Below are 20,905 nucleotides of genomic sequence, written 5' to 3' on the forward strand. Positions count from 1 at the left end.
GACGGCGGCCAGATCATCGCCAACGCCACACGTGAAGTCAGACCCACCGGTCCCGCTTGTCCTGAGGAGGCAGGTCACAACACGGCACGCGTGGTAGAAGCCGCGGCGGGCCAACGAGGGCCCGGCTGTGCTAATTGGTTGCCACTTAGAGCTACCAGATCTTGATCGCACGGCGGAGCCTGGAAGAAAGAAACGAGGAAGCGGGGTAGGAGGGCGCCGCTGAAGACGATCGAGTACGCGGGTAAGTTGACCGAAGGCTACCCCTCAGCGACAGCTTAACGACAGCGTTAAGCTGTACGATCAACCATCTCTCTCTCTCTCTCGGTTATATAAAGCCGCGGCTCTCTGGAGAAATAGGAATCAAAAGGAGAACTTTCCTTCCTCTAAAGAAAGCCGAGGTGGAAGGTGAAGCGAGGCGACGACATCTTTGAAGCAACCTGCGAAGAATTAGAAGGTAGAATCGGAGACTTATATGTTTTCTTTAGCAATTCGTTTGCTTTGAGAAATCTGTTGAGTTCTGATGGATTTTTCTGTATTTCCCAATGATTGAAACTACGATATGGGGTTGATCGAGTGTTTTGAGGTAGCTGATTCATGTAGAATCCTGTGATTGTTTGGGGAAATGAAGTTGCGGGTTTAGACTGTTGCAGGTTTCTCTGCTTTTGCCTTTTGGGGTTAGATCGATGTTGGTGATCTATCTTTCCCGTTGTTTGTCTTGAGTTGTGATACGCACGGTGGTTTATGTGTCTAAAAGAGGATCATGTGGCATATGACACCTGCTTCTCTTTCTCCTAGTCTTTAGACTCTGCCTATAGATAGAAATAAAAATCTCTCTGAGAAAAAAAATGGAAAAGGAAAGGGAGACATAAAAAAGTGTGTTACTGTTGATTGTTAAGCTGCTTGAGCTTGTTCGATTGAAATTTGTTGGTCTTTTTGTGTTCCTTGTTCCCAAGTGGTAGAACATGTTAGGAGTTGCTGTGTATTACTCATAAAACACACCTATCCTGTGAAATCTATAGTGACTAGAAAAGTTTCTGCAATACATGCATTGAAATCTTTGATGCAAACGGCTCATGCCCAGTCCTACTATGATGCTTTATTCCAATATCATCAATCTTGTTTTTGCTTAACCCCAAAAAGCAGAGGAAATAATGTTGTTCATCAGTATAACTATCTTCATCTATGCCAGTAGATTTCTTTAAAATCTTGCCGTGTTTGCAATAGTTATAATCTTATCAATGTAATCTCAGTTTTTTATGTTGAAGTTAAATGAATGCCATTGTAGCAATTTCAGGTTATAATAAACAACTTCGGAGTAGGTGATCTTTGAAAAATCCTTCTTGGATGATACAAAAGATTTTGGTCTCCTCCAAGGAGCTAGAAAACTCTTTTAGCTGTGTAGCAAGGGATTCTGTTTATGAGTTATCCATATGACTTAAGAAGACAAGTGGGAGCTTGACTAGCTAAGGTAGATATCAAGTTTCCGGTAGCACACAGTTGTCTATCATATTTGTCAGCATCCTATCACATTAGACCCTTACAAAGTTCTTCTTTCTTGACATTGTCAAGACATTTGATTTCAGATCATGTGCACATAAATCAATATGTGCCTATTTTTTTTTTCTCAGTTTTGAAATAGAATAAGGTCGATTGAGACAAGTCATATATGGTGATTAGTGCACAAAAAGGCTAATAAGATGCTGAAAGACTAAACCAGAATTGCGATATGCAAAAGGTTGTATCCCTCATTGGTGCTGGAGTTTGATCAAGTGTTATGGATGATCAAATGTCGCCAGTGCACATGTTACAATCTGATGATAATGTAGCTTCATTTTCAGTAATCCATTCTGTTTTTTGCTAGAATGGATTATTGCAACAGACAAGAAGCTTGAATCTTTTTTGTTCGCCATGAAGCTAGAATAGAATTATTGCAATGATTATGTGAAAATTCCATCTATGTGCCTTACAAACAACAAAATATGCTCTGTGTTCTTATCACTTGAGTTGTAGATGAATGTTATTTTTGCCTAATGTCATAGCTAACTATACTTTGTGCATATTACTTGTGTGAAAATATTATAAAATTAAATAGCTGTGCATAAGGCTGTGCATTTGCTTGTGAACGAGGAAGAAACGATGTAGGGACCAGGATCTTTCCCTAATCCACCTCTAGGGCCCTAAAAATTTTTGATTGCTTTGTGCCATTTGTTTCCTGAATTGCATAGATGATTTGTTGTTTTAATAGTTAAGTACCATATTAATTTTTTAGTTTTAAATTAATGCATTAAATGTCATTCCTTTTGTTGTTTTTTCCTTTCAATATTTATATGCATCTTGCGGGTCTGATTTCTTTAGAAGCTGTTGTAGCCTCTTCCAGTTTTTATTATCAGACATGCTTTTAGGTGATATATGCTGAAGAGATATCTTCTTGTTCTTCCTTACCTGCAGATATATCATGAATAATTGATCCTCGTCCTTCTAGCATGGACTCTTATTGGTTTTCTGGATTGACTGGTGCAGACATAATCTGTGAATACTCTTCTCCGAGAGATCTTGCATACTCTAAATGGACATTAGATACCGAAAAATTAGCTCTCGGCAACTCACCTAACTCCCCTCTTTCCAGCCAGCTTGAATGCATCAGTTTGTCTCTGCTAAGCAATAGTCAGGAGCAGAATAGCTCAACAGAAACTACCTCAGCGGTGAGCCCATCTGAATACTCTGCGTTGGACACTGACAACGCAGTCAAGCAGTCCCAAGTTGACATTCCGGAGGGTGTCCAGGTACCATCGGATTCACTTTATGCAGTTTCCAGGCAGAGCATGAGACACGCTCTACATGAGATTGAGACTGTGCTCATGGCACCAGACACGGATGAACCGACAACCAGCACAAGTGCAGAGATGACTGAGAATAAGCAACCTCCGCTCACAAGGCAACAGTCCAGGACATGGACTCATGCGACCCAATTGGAATCTGCTGATCGGATACAACCCCACTACCTCTCTGGTAGATGTTTGAATCCAGAGGTCCGTCCAGAGAAATGAGCTATCCACCATGTGACGATGTGAAACAGCTTTTGATCAAGTGTGCTGAAGCTCTATCGGAGAATAAGATAGAGGAATTTAAATTGTTAGCTGAAGAAGCCCGAAGTGTTGTTTCCATTAGCGGAGAACCAATCCAGCGTCTTGGGGCTTATATGCTTGAAGGCTTGGTGGCAAGGCATGAGTCTTCGGGCACCAACATCTATCATGCCCTGAGGTGCCGTGAGCCGGAGGGCAGTGAGCTCCTTTCTTACATGAGGATCTTGTATGATATCTGCCCCTACTTCAAATTCGGGTATATGGCAGCAAATGGAGCAATAGCCGATGCGCTAAGGAACGAGGACAGTATCCACATTATTGACTTCCAGATTGCTCAAGGGACCCAGTGGATCACTCTAATACAAGCATTAGCTGCAAGACCCGGAGGTCCGCCACATGTGCGGATCACAGGGATTGACGATCCAGTTGCGGAGTATGCTCGAGGAGGTGGCCTGCATATGGTTGGGAAGTTGTTGTCGGACATGTCCAACAAGTTCAACATTCCCCTCGAGTTCAAAGGTTTGCCTGTGTATGGGCCTGAGGTCACGAGAGAGATGTTGGACATAAGGCCTGGGGAAGCACTCGCCGTCAACTTCACTCTCCAGCTCCACCACACGCCCGACGAGAGCGTCGATGTGAACAATCCTCGCGATGGGCTGCTAAGGCTGGTGAAGGGTTTATCCCCCAAAGTGACAACCTTGGTGGAGCAGGAGTCCAACACCAACACGACGCCGTTCTTGACCAGATTTGTGGAGACGCTAGATTATTACTCCGCAATGTTCGAGTCGATCGATGTGACATTGCCTAGGGATAGCAAGGAAAGGATAAACGTGGAGCAGCAGTGTCTGGCCAAGGACATAGTCAACATCATCGCCTGTGAAGGGAAGGACAGGATCGAGAGGCATGAGCTGCTGGGTAAGTGGAGATCCAGGCTGAGCATGGCAGGTTTCAAGCCCTACCCACTCAGTCCGTATGTGAACTCGGTGATAAAGACACTGTTGGGTTATTACTCTGATAAATATACGTTGGTGGAGAAAGACGGCACACTGCTGCTGGGTTGGAAGAATAGGAACCTCATCTCAGCTTCTGCTTGGCACTGACCACAACCCATTAGAAAGAGAGACCCTCTTAGAAGCACAGGTAAAGATTGTTGTAGAGTTTGTAGGACATCCAGTTAAAGTGCATCTTCTATCTGATGCAGAATTCAGCTGTGCTGCATCCATTGCTGTAATCTGAGCATTCTGTAACATCGTACCAGCTAGTATTTAGCCGGGGAATTTAAAGTGGCATGTCGAATTTCTATTAGAATCGTTGTTTTCCTTCCTTCCTGTTAATCTTCTAATGGGTTTGCTCAAGCAAGGTGGAGATTAAATCATTTTTCTTTTTCTTTTTGGGCACGGGGACAGGCTACTGATGAATGGCACAAAAATTGTGAAGAACATGCGAAAGGAGCATTACACCAGAGTCAACAGGGTCGGGTGTGATTCTGTTGGTCGGTTTTGAAATAGAACCAGAAAGAAACTCTACGGAGGACAGGGACAAAACTAAAGAGATGATGAAGGAGAGCGATTGTCTTGTCTTGTTTCCTATTCTCTTTGACCGTGCGTGGCGATATCAATTTGTGAGGTGTTTTGCCTAACTTTGATATATAAGCAAGTCGCCAAACAATGCTGCATTTTGTAATTCTAGAAGCTTCCTATACCATAAGAGAGTTACGGGAGGACCATTGTGATAGTGTAATGGCTTGCCCATGTCTCGTGACCAACATTGTATCGCAAGGCGAATCAAAATTAGGGACGAATTTAAGCAAGAAAACCTATTCTCTTCTATATTATAACGTAATTAAGGGAAACTGCTATTTACTGTAGCGTCAACTGCCCACAGTGCCAACCTATTTTTTGCAGGCTGCCACAGGCAACAGTGACGAGGCTGCTATCGGCCAGGAGGGCATATATATGACACACGGCATGTATTTGTATGGCTCGGTTAAAGTACTGGAAACCAAAAAAGCAAAACGGATTCGCGAAAAACCTATTTCAATGCTATATATTCCCTTCCTTCCATCCACGGCTTAAAACTCAGTTCAACTAAACCATAAAAGACAAAATCCGAGAAAACGGGCTGTTACACGAAGCTAAACTTGGAACATTTTAAACCGTAATCAATTACACCATTTATCGATCTCATTAAACCCGCCTCCAATTAATTCTATTGGAGAAACAGTAATTCCCAACTTAAGAAGTGAGTGAGCAAACCCCCGCCAAGAAACCCAAAACTTAACCCACTCAACCTCCCTATAACCCTATCTAATTCCATTTTCTTTCTCCCTTCAGACACACAACCGTAGGGAAGTAAAAGCTAAATGACGACTATTTGTATGCAAAAACTGGAAATATTGACAGACCTGCTTCGATCGCTGCTTCCAAAGGGAATGGAGCTCTTTGCGTGGGATGACTCAGTCGGAGGCGTTGACGGCGGAGACGAATGGAGGGCGGCGCTCCACCTCCTTCTGGAGCGATGCCACCTGCTCCACCGAGAAGACACAAAGCCCTCTTTCGTAGAGCTTCTCCTGGACCCGACGCGAGTTCACCACCACCTGCAGCATCTGCTGGCGGTTGAGACGCTCCAGCCCGCCCAGTCCCCCGCCGCGGCCAGAGGACACTGGCGCGGCCGAGAACTCAGCTGCGGTCGGCATCGAACGGAGGGCTGCCACCTGGGTTTGCAGGAAACGGATGTACTTGTACGCCTCCTCCAGCATCGACCCCGTGTCCATTCGCCGTTCCCACGGCATCAGCGACTCGATGATCCGCGTACGGTCGCTGATCTTCTTCCGCCGCTGACGCGACAGCTCGCTCGATGGCAGCGGTCGCCGATGACGCGGAGTCGTAGGAGCAGTAGGAGGAGGAGCACACGGCGGGGGAGACCAAGAGAAAGAAGCTGACGAACCTCGGAAGCGCTTATGGGATGGCTCGATGACGGAGATCAGATCGCCGGAGGGGATACCCAGCGGAACCGACGGCATCTTGATCGCCAGAGGTAACGGCTCCAGAGATCTGAGCATCGGGAGGCGGTGGAAACCGGGAGATCCTCCGTCAACCAAGATCGAATCCGGGGCCTCGCTTTCAAGGGGTTCCATCTTCGTTGTCGTCAGCTTCGGACAGCGTTCCGGGACGCAGGTAAGATGGTTCGAACCAGCTGCAGGCGAAAGAAGGATGTGTGAGTGGCCGACATCATCAAGGGAGGAGCAGAATGGATGCCAGCCGGCGGCGATGGAGCTCGTCAATGGAAAGATTTTGGAGGCCGTCCCCCGCCTCTCCTCAGAGGACCCGAGGACGACGGAGGAAAGGGTGAGGGAGGGGGAGAAGAGGAGGGCCTTCGCGTTCTTGCCTTCCATCGTGCGACCTCGCGGTCCGTAAACCCCTACAGAGCCTACGTGGGAATGGAAATGAAACACAAACCGAAAGAAACAAGAGAGGGCAAGAGACTGCACAAGAAAGAACGAGAAGCGTCCGCCCTTATAAGGGCGAAGAGGGAGGGGACACGTGTGATGCTTCCACTGCTCGAAGCACGCGTCCTGGTGCGGATGCCCGTGAAGACTAGTATCGCGATCATACAAAGACGGGAACAATTTCAATTGGTTAGAAAAACGGGGCCCACCTTTGCAAATACCGGGTGGCGGGGGACCCACAAATTTTCTCCAATGGCATCAGTTCTCACCGTAGGCGGGGAGTGAGACACGGAAAAGGAAAATATTTTCTTTTGAAATGATTGGGGAACAAAACTGGAGGACGATAGCTCCGTGCCGGTGGTGCTCCCCCAAGCTGATTTCAGGCGTTCGATTCGGGGCGTGCGGGGTGACACCGGCGTGGGCTCCGCAGGTTGCCGAAATCGAGTACGAGACCGGACGCCGACGGCGTCATATCCTTGTTTGTTTCCAGCGATGCCACCCATCGTGTGAAATAACAGGAACGCCACCACAGTAGGTTTGTTCGTAATCGAGGTGATCGGCGAGGAGCACAAGCATGATGGCATTTTGGTTATTATGAAGAATCTTCGTGCCAATGCGATACTGAGGAGACCGAGGCGGATCACACGTGCAGGGGCTCGCCTGTTGTAACGGCGTCGTTGTTTTGGGGCCAGCATTCCAGGAAATAACAAAAGTGCCCTGCTCAGTCGGGAACGCCTTGCTTCCGACGAGGCAAGGAGTGACTCATTATCGGGCAATAAGGAAGAAGAAGTAGAGACACACTTGCGGATTGAACATTGTGTTCCTTGACAAAGACACGAGAGAGGAGTGCTGAAAAGATTATAGGTTGTAGTAGGAGTAGAGCAAATACATGGGTAGTGTCTTTGAGTCTGGTTTTGTTTGACTCGAGCAAACTCAATAAATTGTGTTCTGCGCCTCCCAAATTGTTGTTGCATAAGATCATCACATAAAACATTTCTTAGTCAATTAGTCCTACGCATTACATTTGTCGACTGATCATTTCACATGTTATAATCACATTGCACTTAAAAGAGAAAAGAAAAAGAAAAACCTTCTTCTCATTATTTATAATGAGCAAGATAATTGTAAATTTCTTTCTTCTTATTTACGATGAGTGATAGGAAACATGTTGGTGATCAATCACCATCCAAAACTTGTCATCACGTGGAGACTACCTAGGAAAGAGAATATCTTACTCACTCTCCACATGTCCACCCTCGTGGACCACAATCCAAGAGAGATTACTCGAGCCTATCTATTCTTATTATCCACATGGAAAAAATATTAAAAAGGGAACGTTGGGGTATAAAAGCTATCCACTTACATTGTACCAAGGGACTCTATTTTAGAGAAAAACTTATACTCAAAAAAGGGTCACAGACTAACTTGAACGTCAGAGGAACCAAATCGAAAAACTTCTCTCGATATAGGTGTTCGTGCAGGTGACGCCTCGAAAGCTCAGAACCATCTCAAAGCCACTCTAGAACCACTTGGGAGTACTCCAAACTCTAGAACCACTTTGGAGTACTCCAATCTCTAGAACCACTTTGGAGCCAAAGCTTCTTCCATACCATTTATATCTAGGTATAAAAGCTTACTTTTAACATTGAGAAAAAGGGTTAGTTTGGTAAACCTCTTATAATCTCAGCCTTGACACATTGGGAGCTCGACATTCCTATCTCGGAGATACTTTAAATAGTCCTACGCATATGGGTCCATACCACGCCGGCAAACCAAGACATCAATGATTTTTTTATTAACATTTTGATACTAGGGCCCGATATTATAGAAACATTTGCCTACCAACCCCTTTGATAAATACCCAAGCGAGGAGGTCCCACTCTTGACCCATAAAACTTTCACTCGAGGGGCAACAACCATCCCTTCTACATGTAGACACATTCACCTCAACGTGAATACTAATACAAAATTGATGTCTATTCAATAACTTAGGGGCGACCTCAACTCATTTGCTCATTCTTGTTAAGACATTCCTAAACCTCACCCAAAAGGTGCAAATGTTAATGAGTATGATGTAAGTTATTACTTTGCTCTTATTCTAATTGACCTAATAAGCGATGCTACTACCTCAACCATAGTCAGCAGTTCAATCGACATTGGCACCAATGACCATTGGGGTTCCCCCACTGGATATAATACCAATATATCAAGAGCACTCAAGGCCTATCGAGCCACCGGTCGAGTAAGCACCTTGTTCCCCAACTACAAAATTCAACGGACTACCATGTGACCCTATTCCACCAAAATTCTAAACTCAATCGCTAGATTCGATAAATAAAATTTTAAGAATCCAACTACGATAAATAGACTAACTTTTGAAAGAAATGCAATAAGAATTCCAACAATCCAAAGAGGAAGGGTCAACCAACTCCACCTCAGGTCGATCGTCGTTCACCACTAACATCTAGAGGAGCCAATCTCGGCTAACTTTAATCTCCCACCATTAGAAACCTTCAATGAGAACATCGAACGCTAGAGTATATCCGTACTTTCTGTGCCCACATGTCATTATATAGCACTTCAGATATCTTGATGGGTCGTGCTTTCCCAACTATGTTAAGAAGCCAAACACGAGAATGGTATAATCATCCGAAGTCACTCTCCATTAGTTCCTTCATTTAGATCAATAGGAAATTTAAACTTCACTTCCTCGGGAATATATGCTCGAAGTCATCAGCGATAACACTTCTCAGACTTAGGTAAGGGGAGGAGGAGATGCTCTCATACTTCGTCACTTGATTCACCAACTAAATCTGAGGTATACAAGATGTTCATCCATCACTTGTCATACGAACTTTCATGATAATACTTAAGTCCTCTTGTCTTTTCTAATTATTGGTAGAGAGGCCATCGATGATGGTACCCAAAGTATTCTAGTGAGCCAATCAAAATCAACTAGAAGATAAGATCGAGGCAATGGTCTCTGGTAAATGTAAAAAGACACACAAAAAGCTAAGACAAGATAAGCTACAATCTCCACTGACCCTAAGGCCACCGTAGTGACGAAGAAGTGAAAGACCCAAATTACCTTGCTCAAGACATGAGTCAACCGCCTTGAATATGATTAGAACTAAAATATTTTTATAGATAAAGGAGAAAAAACTCTTAACATACCCTTAAACGATAAAAACTTTGTTAGCAAAGAAAGATAGATCCAAATACTACCGCTTCTATTGAGATTACAACCACAATATGAAATATTATCCGACTTAAAAGAATAGACTAAAGAACACATTGCCAGAGACATCTCAGATGGTTCATCCAAAGGCACCAGGAACCTTCATGTCCATCTCAAGGACTAGCGGAAATATAGATTGAAGTCATCATTAATCGACTTGCCTCGAGAGGAGACAACTCTTCAAGTCATAAAGCTTACACCCAAGCTACCATTAAAAATCACCCATGAATAGGGGATGACTTCAAAATAATCTTTAAGGAGGAATAAATAGAGTACCTTAACCTGAACCATGATGATACTTTGATAATCTCCATGTGAATGATCAATACTTGTAAAGAGGGTCATGAGAGATACATGTAGCTCTGTTAATATCCTCTACTTTGATGCTTTCCAAAAGCTCAAGATCTATACTAACAATCTCATCCTTATAATATCTTTGCTGATATGGTATAATGGTGACTCAATCTTCCCTTTTAGGACTGTGAATTTACATGTCAAGTTTTGGGATAAGTCTTGCTTTAAACGGTGATAATCAAATTCATGATTTTCGATATCCCCTTGACATACAATACAATTATAGGATGGCCTGTGCTGAATAAGTTAAGAGCAATAGTGTCGACTTACCAAATGATGATAAAGCTTCCAACGAGAGGAGACATTAGAGAGCTGTGAACTAACCTGAGAGAGTCATACCCATGCTACCTTATGGTGATCTCTCTATCGAAGAAAGTATGATATGAGGTATTGCCTATGGACTCTCAAAATTTCACCAAATCACTCTCGTACCTAAAGCTAGTGGAATATCTAATCAAGGCACTCCTAAAAGCTCATCTTGATTAAGTTGTTGAAGTTGGGGTAACATTTCCTAAGAAGAAACATATATAACTTATCAATTTCTTAAGGATAATGCTGAGGTATTCCTATGGTCATCAAAAGATATGTCGGGAATCAACCCAAATATAACCCAACATTATCTAAATATTTCACCGAAGGTATCACAAGTGAAATAAAATCCTCATAAGTTTGCTCTTGACTGCCAATAGATGATTAGCAAGAAGGTAGATAAGTTATTATAAGTAAAATTTAAAATTCGGGTGTAATACCCTCGGTGGTTCACCACTGTTGTACTCGTTAATAAGTCTAATGGTAGCTATAGGATGTGTGTTGATTATACTGACTTCAATAAAACTTACCCGAAGGACAATTATTCTCCTCTTCGTATTGTTCAATTGGTTGACGCAACCTCGAGTCATGAGCTTCTCATTTTTATAAACGTATTTTCAGAATATAATCAAATAAAGATGACACCAGAGGATCAGGAATACACTTCCTTTATCACTCACGAAGGCATGTATTACTACCGAGTCATGTCATTTTAATTGAAAAATGTAAGAACAACATACCAAATGATGATAAATAAAATGTTCAAAAGGAACATTTAAGTATATTTAAATGATATTATAGTTAATAGTAGAATAATTGACTCACATTTGTCTGATTTAATCAAGACTGTTAGTCATAGGTGTTAGGAATGAGTCGGTACTAAGAGGGGGGGGAGGGGGGGGGGGTGAATTAGTGCAGCGGTAAAATCACGTCAGTTTTGAAAATTCTTCCGTACATTGAAAACCGATCTCGGAAATATGCTTAACTTGAAAACATGTTCATAAATGTATTAAAAGTAGTAAGCAAGTAAAGTAGTTTATAGTTAAAGTAAATTGCTCAAAAGAAATGCAAACTAGAATTTTATAGTGGTTCGGTCGTCGTGACCTAAATCCACTCCACCGATTCCTCTTCCGTCGAGGCCACTAGCATCCACTAACGATCTTCCTTCAATAGATGAAGATCAACCTCTTTCTTACAACTTTATTCTCCTTTTTTAGGCCTAGGAGAGAACCTTTACACCCCCTTTTTGCAAAGCTTCCCTCACACTCTTCCTTAGAATAGTCTCTAAATTTTAGGAGAAGGGACTCTATACTTTACAAGGGTTTTTAAATCTAGAAACATAGAATTTTTATTCACTTTTATTTCTTCTTCATGTAGGAATAGTTAGGGTATTTATAGACGCCAAATTGCTTCAAAAATAGAGCCAAAATTTCAGGGTACGTGCGGTACCACCACCTACACTGGGCGGTACCACCGCCTGCAGCCTGACATTGGGTGGTACCATCACCCAGTCTAGCAGTATCACTGCCTAGAAGACTGTGTCTGGGTAGTACCATCGCCCAGACTGGCGGTACCACCGCCTGACATAGTCTCAGAGACTGTGCCACGATTGTTTCACCTGTTTGGTTACTGTTTAGGCCTTTCTCTTAGCCCAACACAGCCCAAACTTGGGCCCAATTATCTCCTAATTAAGTTGGCTCAATTCCAATCTCAATTATATGCTAACTATAAATTTTAAGATATTTACTAAGCTAAACAAAGTTCGTAAGTCTAGCTTTCTTTTGACGAGCATCCGGTGATCTTCCGGCGAACTCCCGACGATCTCTCGGTAATGTTCCAGCGGACTCCCGGTAAGCTCCTGGACTTCACAATGATCTTCTTAGCAATTTCTGATAAGCTTCTTTGGCAAGCTCCTGGACTTCTTGATCAATTCTAGTAGAACTTCTAACAAACGTCCGGACTTCCGACAAACTCTCGAACTCCCAACGAAATCGCATTCTTGACTTAGGGACTTCATTTTGCCTTATGCCTTACTATCATGGTTAATCCTACACACATAAAAACATACTTCGATCTAGACAATTAATACTAAGCTAATCAGATGTTGTCTGGTATGTCATTGGTTCATCGACGTCTCATCCGATTGTTCAGCGCATCGTCCTCTCTTATGGCCTATTGCCCAATCGGCCAATTAACCTCCGCAATTCCAATTTCCTTGGCACAATATTCGCTCTTCTTAGCTCGATGCCCGAACTCATGGCTCGAAGCCTTCTTTCAATACGTCGATCGATTCTTCGGCTCGGCGTCCAATCTTCTGACTTGTTTTTCTTTGGCCCAACATGATTCTTCCTGCTTTAATTGTCTCTCCTTGATCGAAGCATCCTGCGTCACTCAAAACATAGATCAAATCATAAACACTTATTAATTAGTTTCATCATCAAAATATGAGATTCAACAATAGGTACATTGCAAGTCAATCACATGAGTGATGACGTGTGACACGCTGCACAATCCTTTTGCTTATTATTCTCATTGGTATTTTATCACTTTACATTATATGTTGTATATATTATTATGTATATGAATCTATGCAATAAGAATCAGATCGTGATGAGATCATAATAATTAGACTGATTCATTTTTAGAAACAAACCCTAAATAATCTCGATCATATGTTACTCGAGAGAGACATCAAGAGAGACATTGAGATAACCAGATATACCAGTGTACTATATACCCATCCATATGATGAAGACGATTGGTCTTATGGTTGCTCGTGTAGAGACACTAAGAATACAATACAGATGCTTATTAGAGAATGAGTTCTTTGATTGAGTCACTCCTAGAATGTTAGATAGTTGATGATACCTCATTGTTAGACATTAATTTCGTGGTCCTAGTTTTGTATTTGGTTCTTAGACTTTAGACACAAAGGATGTTCTGTATAAATACTTTACTTTTTAATATTAGACTTATAGGTTTGTAAGTTTCAAATCTTGTATAACTGGTAATCGAGAGTAATAGCCAACCTTACGAGGGCAATTGAGTGTCGATAAAGAATCATCCTCTCTCGATGTAATAACAAAAATATCTTATATCTTATTCAAGTAAATCCTTAATTAGGGTCATTCAGATTGAAAGGGAAAGAGTTTTCTGAGAGCATATGATTAAAGCAAGACTCGAGTAGATTCCACATGAGCTTAACAACACCATGCTCAATATACAGTCTCTTGAATATTAGATAGATAATATATTATAAATATATGGTAATTGAGGATAAATACATATAATAGATTAGATTCACTTGTATCGTTTGAAGACTATGATGTAGTAGCATAGCACATATGTAGTTAAAGAGTCAAGTGAATTATTATGTAGATAATAAGTTACTGAGTTAGCAGGAGTTCTGATATGTATGACTAATGATCAGCTTGATATTGGGCCTAGAGAGTCATAAAAATATGGTAGGTGTTGCGATAAATAGAGGTTCGGATATCCACTGAAGTCCTCATCTTATTGGATATCCAATAAACCCCTGAATTATTAGATCATGTGGATTAGATCTAATAAGAATAAATAAGATATTAATATGTAGAGATCTACTAATCCAAGAGGCTTAGGTAATTTGATAGAGATGTAGTACCAAATAAGGTAAGATTCATATGGGTTAAGTGACAAGAACCTCTATAAATAGGAGGGGCCAAAATATGGTATAGGCTAGTCTCCTCTTAGCTACCCCTCTTATTCTCCGCCCTCTTTTCTCCTCTCCTCCTCAATCGATAACCCTAGTTTGGGGCATGTGGATAGCAAGAAGGGTCGGCTTCTTCTTGATCATGATGTAGCATTCGTGGTATGTGTGGAGAGGAAGAACGTGCAGTGATTTGAGGAGCATCGTCGCCCATCTACCATGTGGTCTATCGCTAGAGATGAGGACAATTGATCTCTTTTATCCTCTCTCACATATTTAGGATTTTTTAGGGATATATGATCTCTCCAAGTAATATATCTCACGTGATACATGGGATTTTTTAGTTTTATGTTTTTTGGCGTACCAATAATTGATAAGATATTTTTTGAGAAATCTAGGATTTTATTTTTCAGTTTTTTTGCTACATCTATGATGCTCTGTTTGGAATTTCCAATAGAAACATTTCAAGTTTTAAAAAAGTTTAACATATACCTCAATCCGACTAAGTGTGCCTTTGAAATCAGTTCAAAAAAGTTTCTCGAATTTATTGTTCATCAAAGTGGAGTCAATGTAAACCCTGAGAAACTTCAACCTATACTAAAAATATGCCCTCCTTAGTTGATAAGAGAAGTCTAATAGTTACTAGGATGAATAATAATTCTTAGCCAATTCCTATTCCAATCATACGATAAATGCCTACCTTTCTTTTAAGCATTAAAGAAGTCAAAAGGTTTTCTTTGAACCGAGGAATATCAAAAGGCTTTCAAAAATCTGAAATACTATCTCGCTCGGTTACCACAACTCTCCTTCTTGGGTAAAACTTTAAGTCTTTTTCTTGCTATCACCAACTCATATGTTAGCTCGGTGTTGGTTCAAGATGACTCAGGAGTTTAAAAGCCTATTTACTATGTTAATCATATCCTAAGTGGGCCCGAAGAATCATACTTCTCTATCGAGAGGCTCGTATTTGTAATGATACTGATAACAATGAAGATCTACACCTATTGTACAAGTGATATCCTAGAATGACTGTTAAGATGGTCAATAGAATGGTTGAGTTCAATATCCAATATATGTCGAGGACGGCAATTAAGACCTAGGTATTAGTCGATTTTATCGTAGTGCTAATTCCCTCATCGGAGGTCAACAGGTACACCCTCTCGGTATGGACATTGTTATGGATAGCTTTGCCATCTTGAAAAAAAGATGGTGTTAGATGCATTCTGAATGACCCAAACAAATATATATACGAACGAGCCCTCCGATTCAAATTTAAGATCTCCAACAATGAAGTAGAATATGAATTACTCATCTCAAAGCTCAAGCTCACTCAGGAGTTTCAAGTTTAAGACTTGATAGTATTCAGTAACTCGTAATTAGTTGTGAGCTAGGTTAAAGGGAGCTATTAGGCCCAAGATACAATCATAGCAAAGTATCTTATTAAGATGCAGAAAATTAGCTCACAATTTCTCCTAACTAAATGTGTTATGGATCTCCCATGAAGAAAATATCAAAGCCAATGCACTCACCAAGCTAACATCCACTCGGGCTCCGAAGGAAAGCAAACATATGGTTGAAACACTATTGATTCGAACTATTGAAAAACACGATGTATCTATGGTCAGGAGGGAATTAAGTTGGATGAATAATATTATATGCTATAAAGGAGATGTGATGCTCCTGAATAACCCTACAGCGACCCAAAAAGATAAGCATCATCAAACATGATATAAAATAATTAACAATCGCCTATATTACAAGTTCTTTGGTCAATCACTCCTTAGATATCTGACATCCTAAGAAGATAAGAAGGTGCTTACTAAGGTACATGAAGGTATTTATGGGAAGCATATTGGTGGACAGACTATAGCTTGCAAAGTGCTTCGAAAAGGATTTTACTAATTGACATTGTGCAAGGATATAATAACCTATGCCTATATAGACCGTTGATGTTAAAAGTTTTCTCGGATGCAATATCAACCAATAGTCTCTCTAAGCTCGATCGACTGCAAATGACCCTTTGCCTAATGAGAGGTGGATCTCCTCTGACCATTTCCACCACCCTCAGGCCAACGAAGGTTCCTCATCATGTGAGTAGACTATTTCATAAAATTGATAGAGGCTGAACTACTAGCATCGATCATCGAGAAGCAAATCAAAAAATTTATATAAAAAAATATCATCACTTGTTTTGGAATCCCAAGGACTCTCATCATTGATAATGAGACATAATTTAACAATATAATATTTAGGAGGTTTTGTCAATCTTACGAGATTTAACTTAGGTTCAGCTCGATAACTCATCCTCAAACCAACGGTCTTATCGAGGTCACCAACCGAGCTATTCTTAATGGGATAAAGAAGTAGGTTGTTAGGGCTAAGGGTACCTAAGTAGATGAGCTACCAAGCATCTTATAGGTCTCTTGGATAACACAAAAGATTGGGTTAGGAGAATCACTACTCAGCTTAACGTTTAGTATTGAGATTATCCTACCACCAAGATAACCTTCATGACACCTCAAGTTAAGAACTTTGATAAGAAAACTTATGAAAAAGGACTTTGAATTAAACTTTACATAATTAGCAAAGTCTAAGCAAAAGCATATATACGACCCTTGAGATATAAAAAGATGATGGTTAAGCTGTATAATCGAAGTGTTCGCCTTTAAGGAGTCAAATTAGGGGACCTAATGCATCTCAAAACTAAGGTTAGTAACCCTATCAACTCTCGAAAAAAGTTAGGCTAAACTATGAAGGGTCATATCAAATCACTAAGGTCCTCTGAGATGAAACATATCATCTCAGGATAATAAAGATGTGATGATGTCGAGAATATGACACATTACATACTTAAAAAAGTTTTATCCCTAAGGTTTTTCTCAAGATTAAGTCGGGGAAAACTATACATATAACAAATGTCAATCTACATAACCCAAGACACCGGTGATGGAGTCTACCTTTAAGATACCATCGTTGCAAATTAAGAAAAAGAAACTTCATTACTTAAGAAAAATTTTATCAGTTCGATCGAGCTTCTACATTCAAAATGAGATCCCGATATATCAAAATAAAGGATTAAAGTGGCAGATACACATGACACAAACAACAAGTCATGAAGACTAGCCTAATGAAAGATGACAGCTTAGGCAATGAGTTGAGGCTATTATCAAATGGAACCTTAATTGCTATCGAGGTAAAATACGAGAATCCTAAATCTCGTATTGTTAAATTTATATGAGAAAAGAGAGATATCTCGACCTAAAGAGACAAAAAAGCAAAAATGTAGAAGATCGATTTATTGATGAATCGACACTAGGACTACGAAACAAGTGTTTTTGAGGCTTTGGAGGTTTTGGAGGCTCAAATAGAAGAATAGACCTCACATCTAAGATGTATAGGGATTTATATGAAGGAAATCGATTTCTCTCCTTCCATGATTGAAACAAGTGTCATTTTGGGATACTTTCTAAGAGAAGCTAACAAATTACGGACTTCAAATGGGTCAAACAAAGGATTCAAAAAACATTGATTAATGATTTAGAAACATGTCAGATGAATAATTCGAAATATGCTAAGAAGGACTTGAGAAGTGCATAAATCTGTTATAACGAAAGTACAAAGTAAAATATATTTAAAGCATATGAGTCGAAAAAATCTGACTTATATAAAGAGAAATTTATTACAATGGAGGCACAGGGAAAATGTTCCTAAGACATAAGTTATGAAAACATGACATGCGTAAATAGAAATCCATCATTATCTAGGCACAAGATAAAATGTATCTAAAGCACGTAAATAAAAAAAACTTGATCCATTGAAAAGAAATCTACCACGATGAAAATATAAGACAAAATATGCTCGATATGCGTGAGTCAAGAAAGCTCGACTGAGTGAAGAAAAATCCATCATGACGGAGGCAGAAAGCCAAAATACGCTTAAGGCATGAGTTAGAATACCCCTAATGTGTCAGATGAACCAAATGCTACACTTCAAGCTCCTCTTAAAAGAGCATCAAAGCATGCTTTCTGGAGGCAAAGGGGTGAGGGAATAAACGATAGGGGATACATTATCAATTAATCATCCAACACATTACCGTCACGTAATGCTCAAAGAGCAAAGAGAAGATAAAGCTTCCTTCTCATTATTTATGACAGGAAAGATAATCGTAAGTTTTATTCTCACCATTTATAATGAAAAAAACAATCATATGCTTTATTCTCATAATTTATGATGATAAGAGCAATCGTAAACATCTTTCATACATTTTACAATCAGGTACAAAGGCTCACTTTTAATACAGAGAAAAAGGAGGGAACACTCTTATATCTCATCTTTGATACCTTTTAAAATCAAGTACAAATGCTCACTTTTAATATAAAGAAAAAGAGGGATACTTACATCCACACTCTTATATTTTGGGTTATTAACTTGAGAATAAGAGGGATTAGGTTCAGAAATCTCTTCTGACCTTTATCTTCATACAAGTGACATCTCCAAAGCTCGACATTCTCACCTCAAAGACATCTCAACCAGTTTTATGCATATGGGTGCAGATCATATTGAACTGACTGAGCCGTGAATGCTATTTTCTCCTAATAATTTACATTCATATCCTCATCTAACCTTTGACGTTTAGAATATTTTCTTAAAACTTTAGTAATATGTCATCCGCTGTCTATTGCTAATTTAAACTAACAACACAAGTTTTTATTGCAATATCTTTGTCAAACTTAATATATCGGTGAGGGTAAAGGCAAATGTTCATGGAAGATGTTGAAAAATGTACAAAAGAGAACAATAAATATAAATAATATAGACATCAATACAAACAATATGATACTGCCAATTTAGTGGTTTTCGAGTTATCGCATCAAAGAATGTAATGTCAGGATATGTTAGCGTGCTTCATGTAAAATTCACATCTTCCAAATTCATGAAGAGACATGACAAAGTCCTATTACACAAAAAAAGACGAGAATGATCAAATTTTGTAGAGAGTAGTACCGAAGAATCTATAAATTTATTGTGGAAGATCATCCTAAGATCTCAAAGGGACTTAAGAACATGATGAATGGACACAAAATTTTTTTCTATCAAATTTAATGATTTGACTAATCATACTAAGATGATTTTATCAGATCAAATATTATTATTATTATTATTATTATTATTATTATATATATATATATATATATATATATATCTTGCATGCAGATTTTGATGATGATCTATGGGGTAAGGACTAGATAAAACGTCACTATAGCACTGAATTGCGCATTATTGCACACATCAAATGTGAAGTCCCATCACATGACCTGCACCAGCACGATTGGGCACATGAATGACAAACATGTTACGCAACATGACAAATATGCCATAATGAATGACAGCTGATGCCTTGTCATCACCAGCCAAGCCACATGTTGAAGTCTTATTGGAGAGCTTTCTCCTACTACAGATTGCTTAGCTGGCACAGCTCACCGTCCTCACCGAAACCATCTCAAGACGTACTCGATTGATGAAACAGGTTCGAGAGATGAACGAAGAACGAGAGGCAATAAAATCGTTTTAAAAACATTTACCATTTTCCATGTACTGCACAGCATAAGTCTCAGTAAAGGGGAGAGAGAGAGAGAGAGATGAATATTGAATACAGAGGAAGAGGAATATTATATGGTCCTAGTTATTGTCTCTGATGCAGGAATCCTTCTCTTCTGCCAACGAGCCCTGCAAATCCAAGCAAGCAAACAAAAGAAACGTAAGTTAAGGAGAAAAGAGTGCAGTAAAGAATATTGATTCGTGCCAGTAACACAGGGAAGGAACAAACAAGACAGGGAAAAGAACTGCACAAGAAACGCAAGCACACTAAGAAACCGAAACACAAGATCAATATGAGAGAGTCAAAAGTGGAAAATCTCATCACTGAATTATAACAAGCTATCCATTTTGTCTAGATTTAAAGAGGAAAAAAATCAAACTTGAAGATGTAATATTTGGAATAAAGAACCGAAAAGGCCAGGAAATAAATGTGCATCGGGCGGAAATCAAGCAGAGCAGCAGTAAATACAACCATTCCTATTCGAAACGGAAACAGAAATCGAAGCTCCATAATAATTCCATTAAGATGTGAAACGCCCGCCAAGATCGCTTCTTTCTTGAGTTCTGTAACTCACCTATTCCGGCCGCCGCTTCGTCTTCCGCCGGGATGCAGTCCGGCGGCTCCTCAAAGGCCGAGACGGCGAGCCGCTTGCGGGCGACGCCGATGTCGAAGAGGATGACGCCCGAGGTCGGGTCGGCGACGACGATGCCCTTGACGGGGAGCCACAAGAAGAGCTCCTCCTGCGACCACCCGACCACCCCGCGGAGCGCGCCGTAGCTGAGGTTGCCCCGCACCTGGCTTTCGAAGTAAGCGAGCCCGTCGTCGAAGCGGGCGTAGCAGGGGCGGACGAGGCGGACATCCAGGAGGCCAGAGGAGGAATCATGGGAGAAGGACTCCACAGCATTGGGAAGGAGTCCGCCAGGGAGGCCGTGGTTCTGGAGGAGGTTCTGGATGGAGGTGGCGCCGGACGCCCCGGAGGAGAACGAGAACATGAGGAAGAGAGGGAGAAGGGCAAAGCAGGCTGTCCAAGGCAAAATGACACAGAAAGGTGCGAGCTTTTCCATTGGAGAGAAAGGGAATGAGGTAGACGGATAGAGGGTTTTAAGGGTGGGTTCGGTTTATAGATGGATGGAGAGATTTAGAAGGGGAAGGGGGAATAAATGGGCTTGAAGGGAAGGGAAGGGAA

The 20,905-nt window shown here is 40.7% G+C and overlaps 1 protein-coding gene and 1 pseudogene across 1 annotated transcript; one reads left to right on the top strand and one right to left on the bottom strand.

Moving 5' to 3' along the window:
• The first annotated feature begins 301 nt into the window (after nt 1–301).
• LOC135592946 (chitin-inducible gibberellin-responsive protein 1-like) lies at nt 302–4,391 on the top strand (annotated as a pseudogene).
• Nucleotides 4,392–19,670: 15,279 nt separating this feature from the next.
• LOC135592950 (uncharacterized) lies at nt 19,671–20,905 on the bottom strand. The gene is made up of 2 exons (XM_065082702.1): nt 20,294–20,905; nt 19,671–19,847 (listed from the first exon to the last, which is right to left on the bottom strand). Exons 1-2 carry the CDS (start codon nt 20,781–20,783, stop codon nt 19,804–19,806), a joined length of 534 nt encoding a protein of 177 aa, XP_064938774.1. The 5' UTR covers nt 20,784–20,905; the 3' UTR covers nt 19,671–19,803.

Source organism: Musa acuminata, chromosome BXJ1-9 (assembly GCF_036884655.1).
Source record: "Musa acuminata AAA Group cultivar baxijiao chromosome BXJ1-9, Cavendish_Baxijiao_AAA, whole genome shotgun sequence".
Taxonomy (NCBI): domain Eukaryota; kingdom Viridiplantae; phylum Streptophyta; class Magnoliopsida; order Zingiberales; family Musaceae; genus Musa; species Musa acuminata.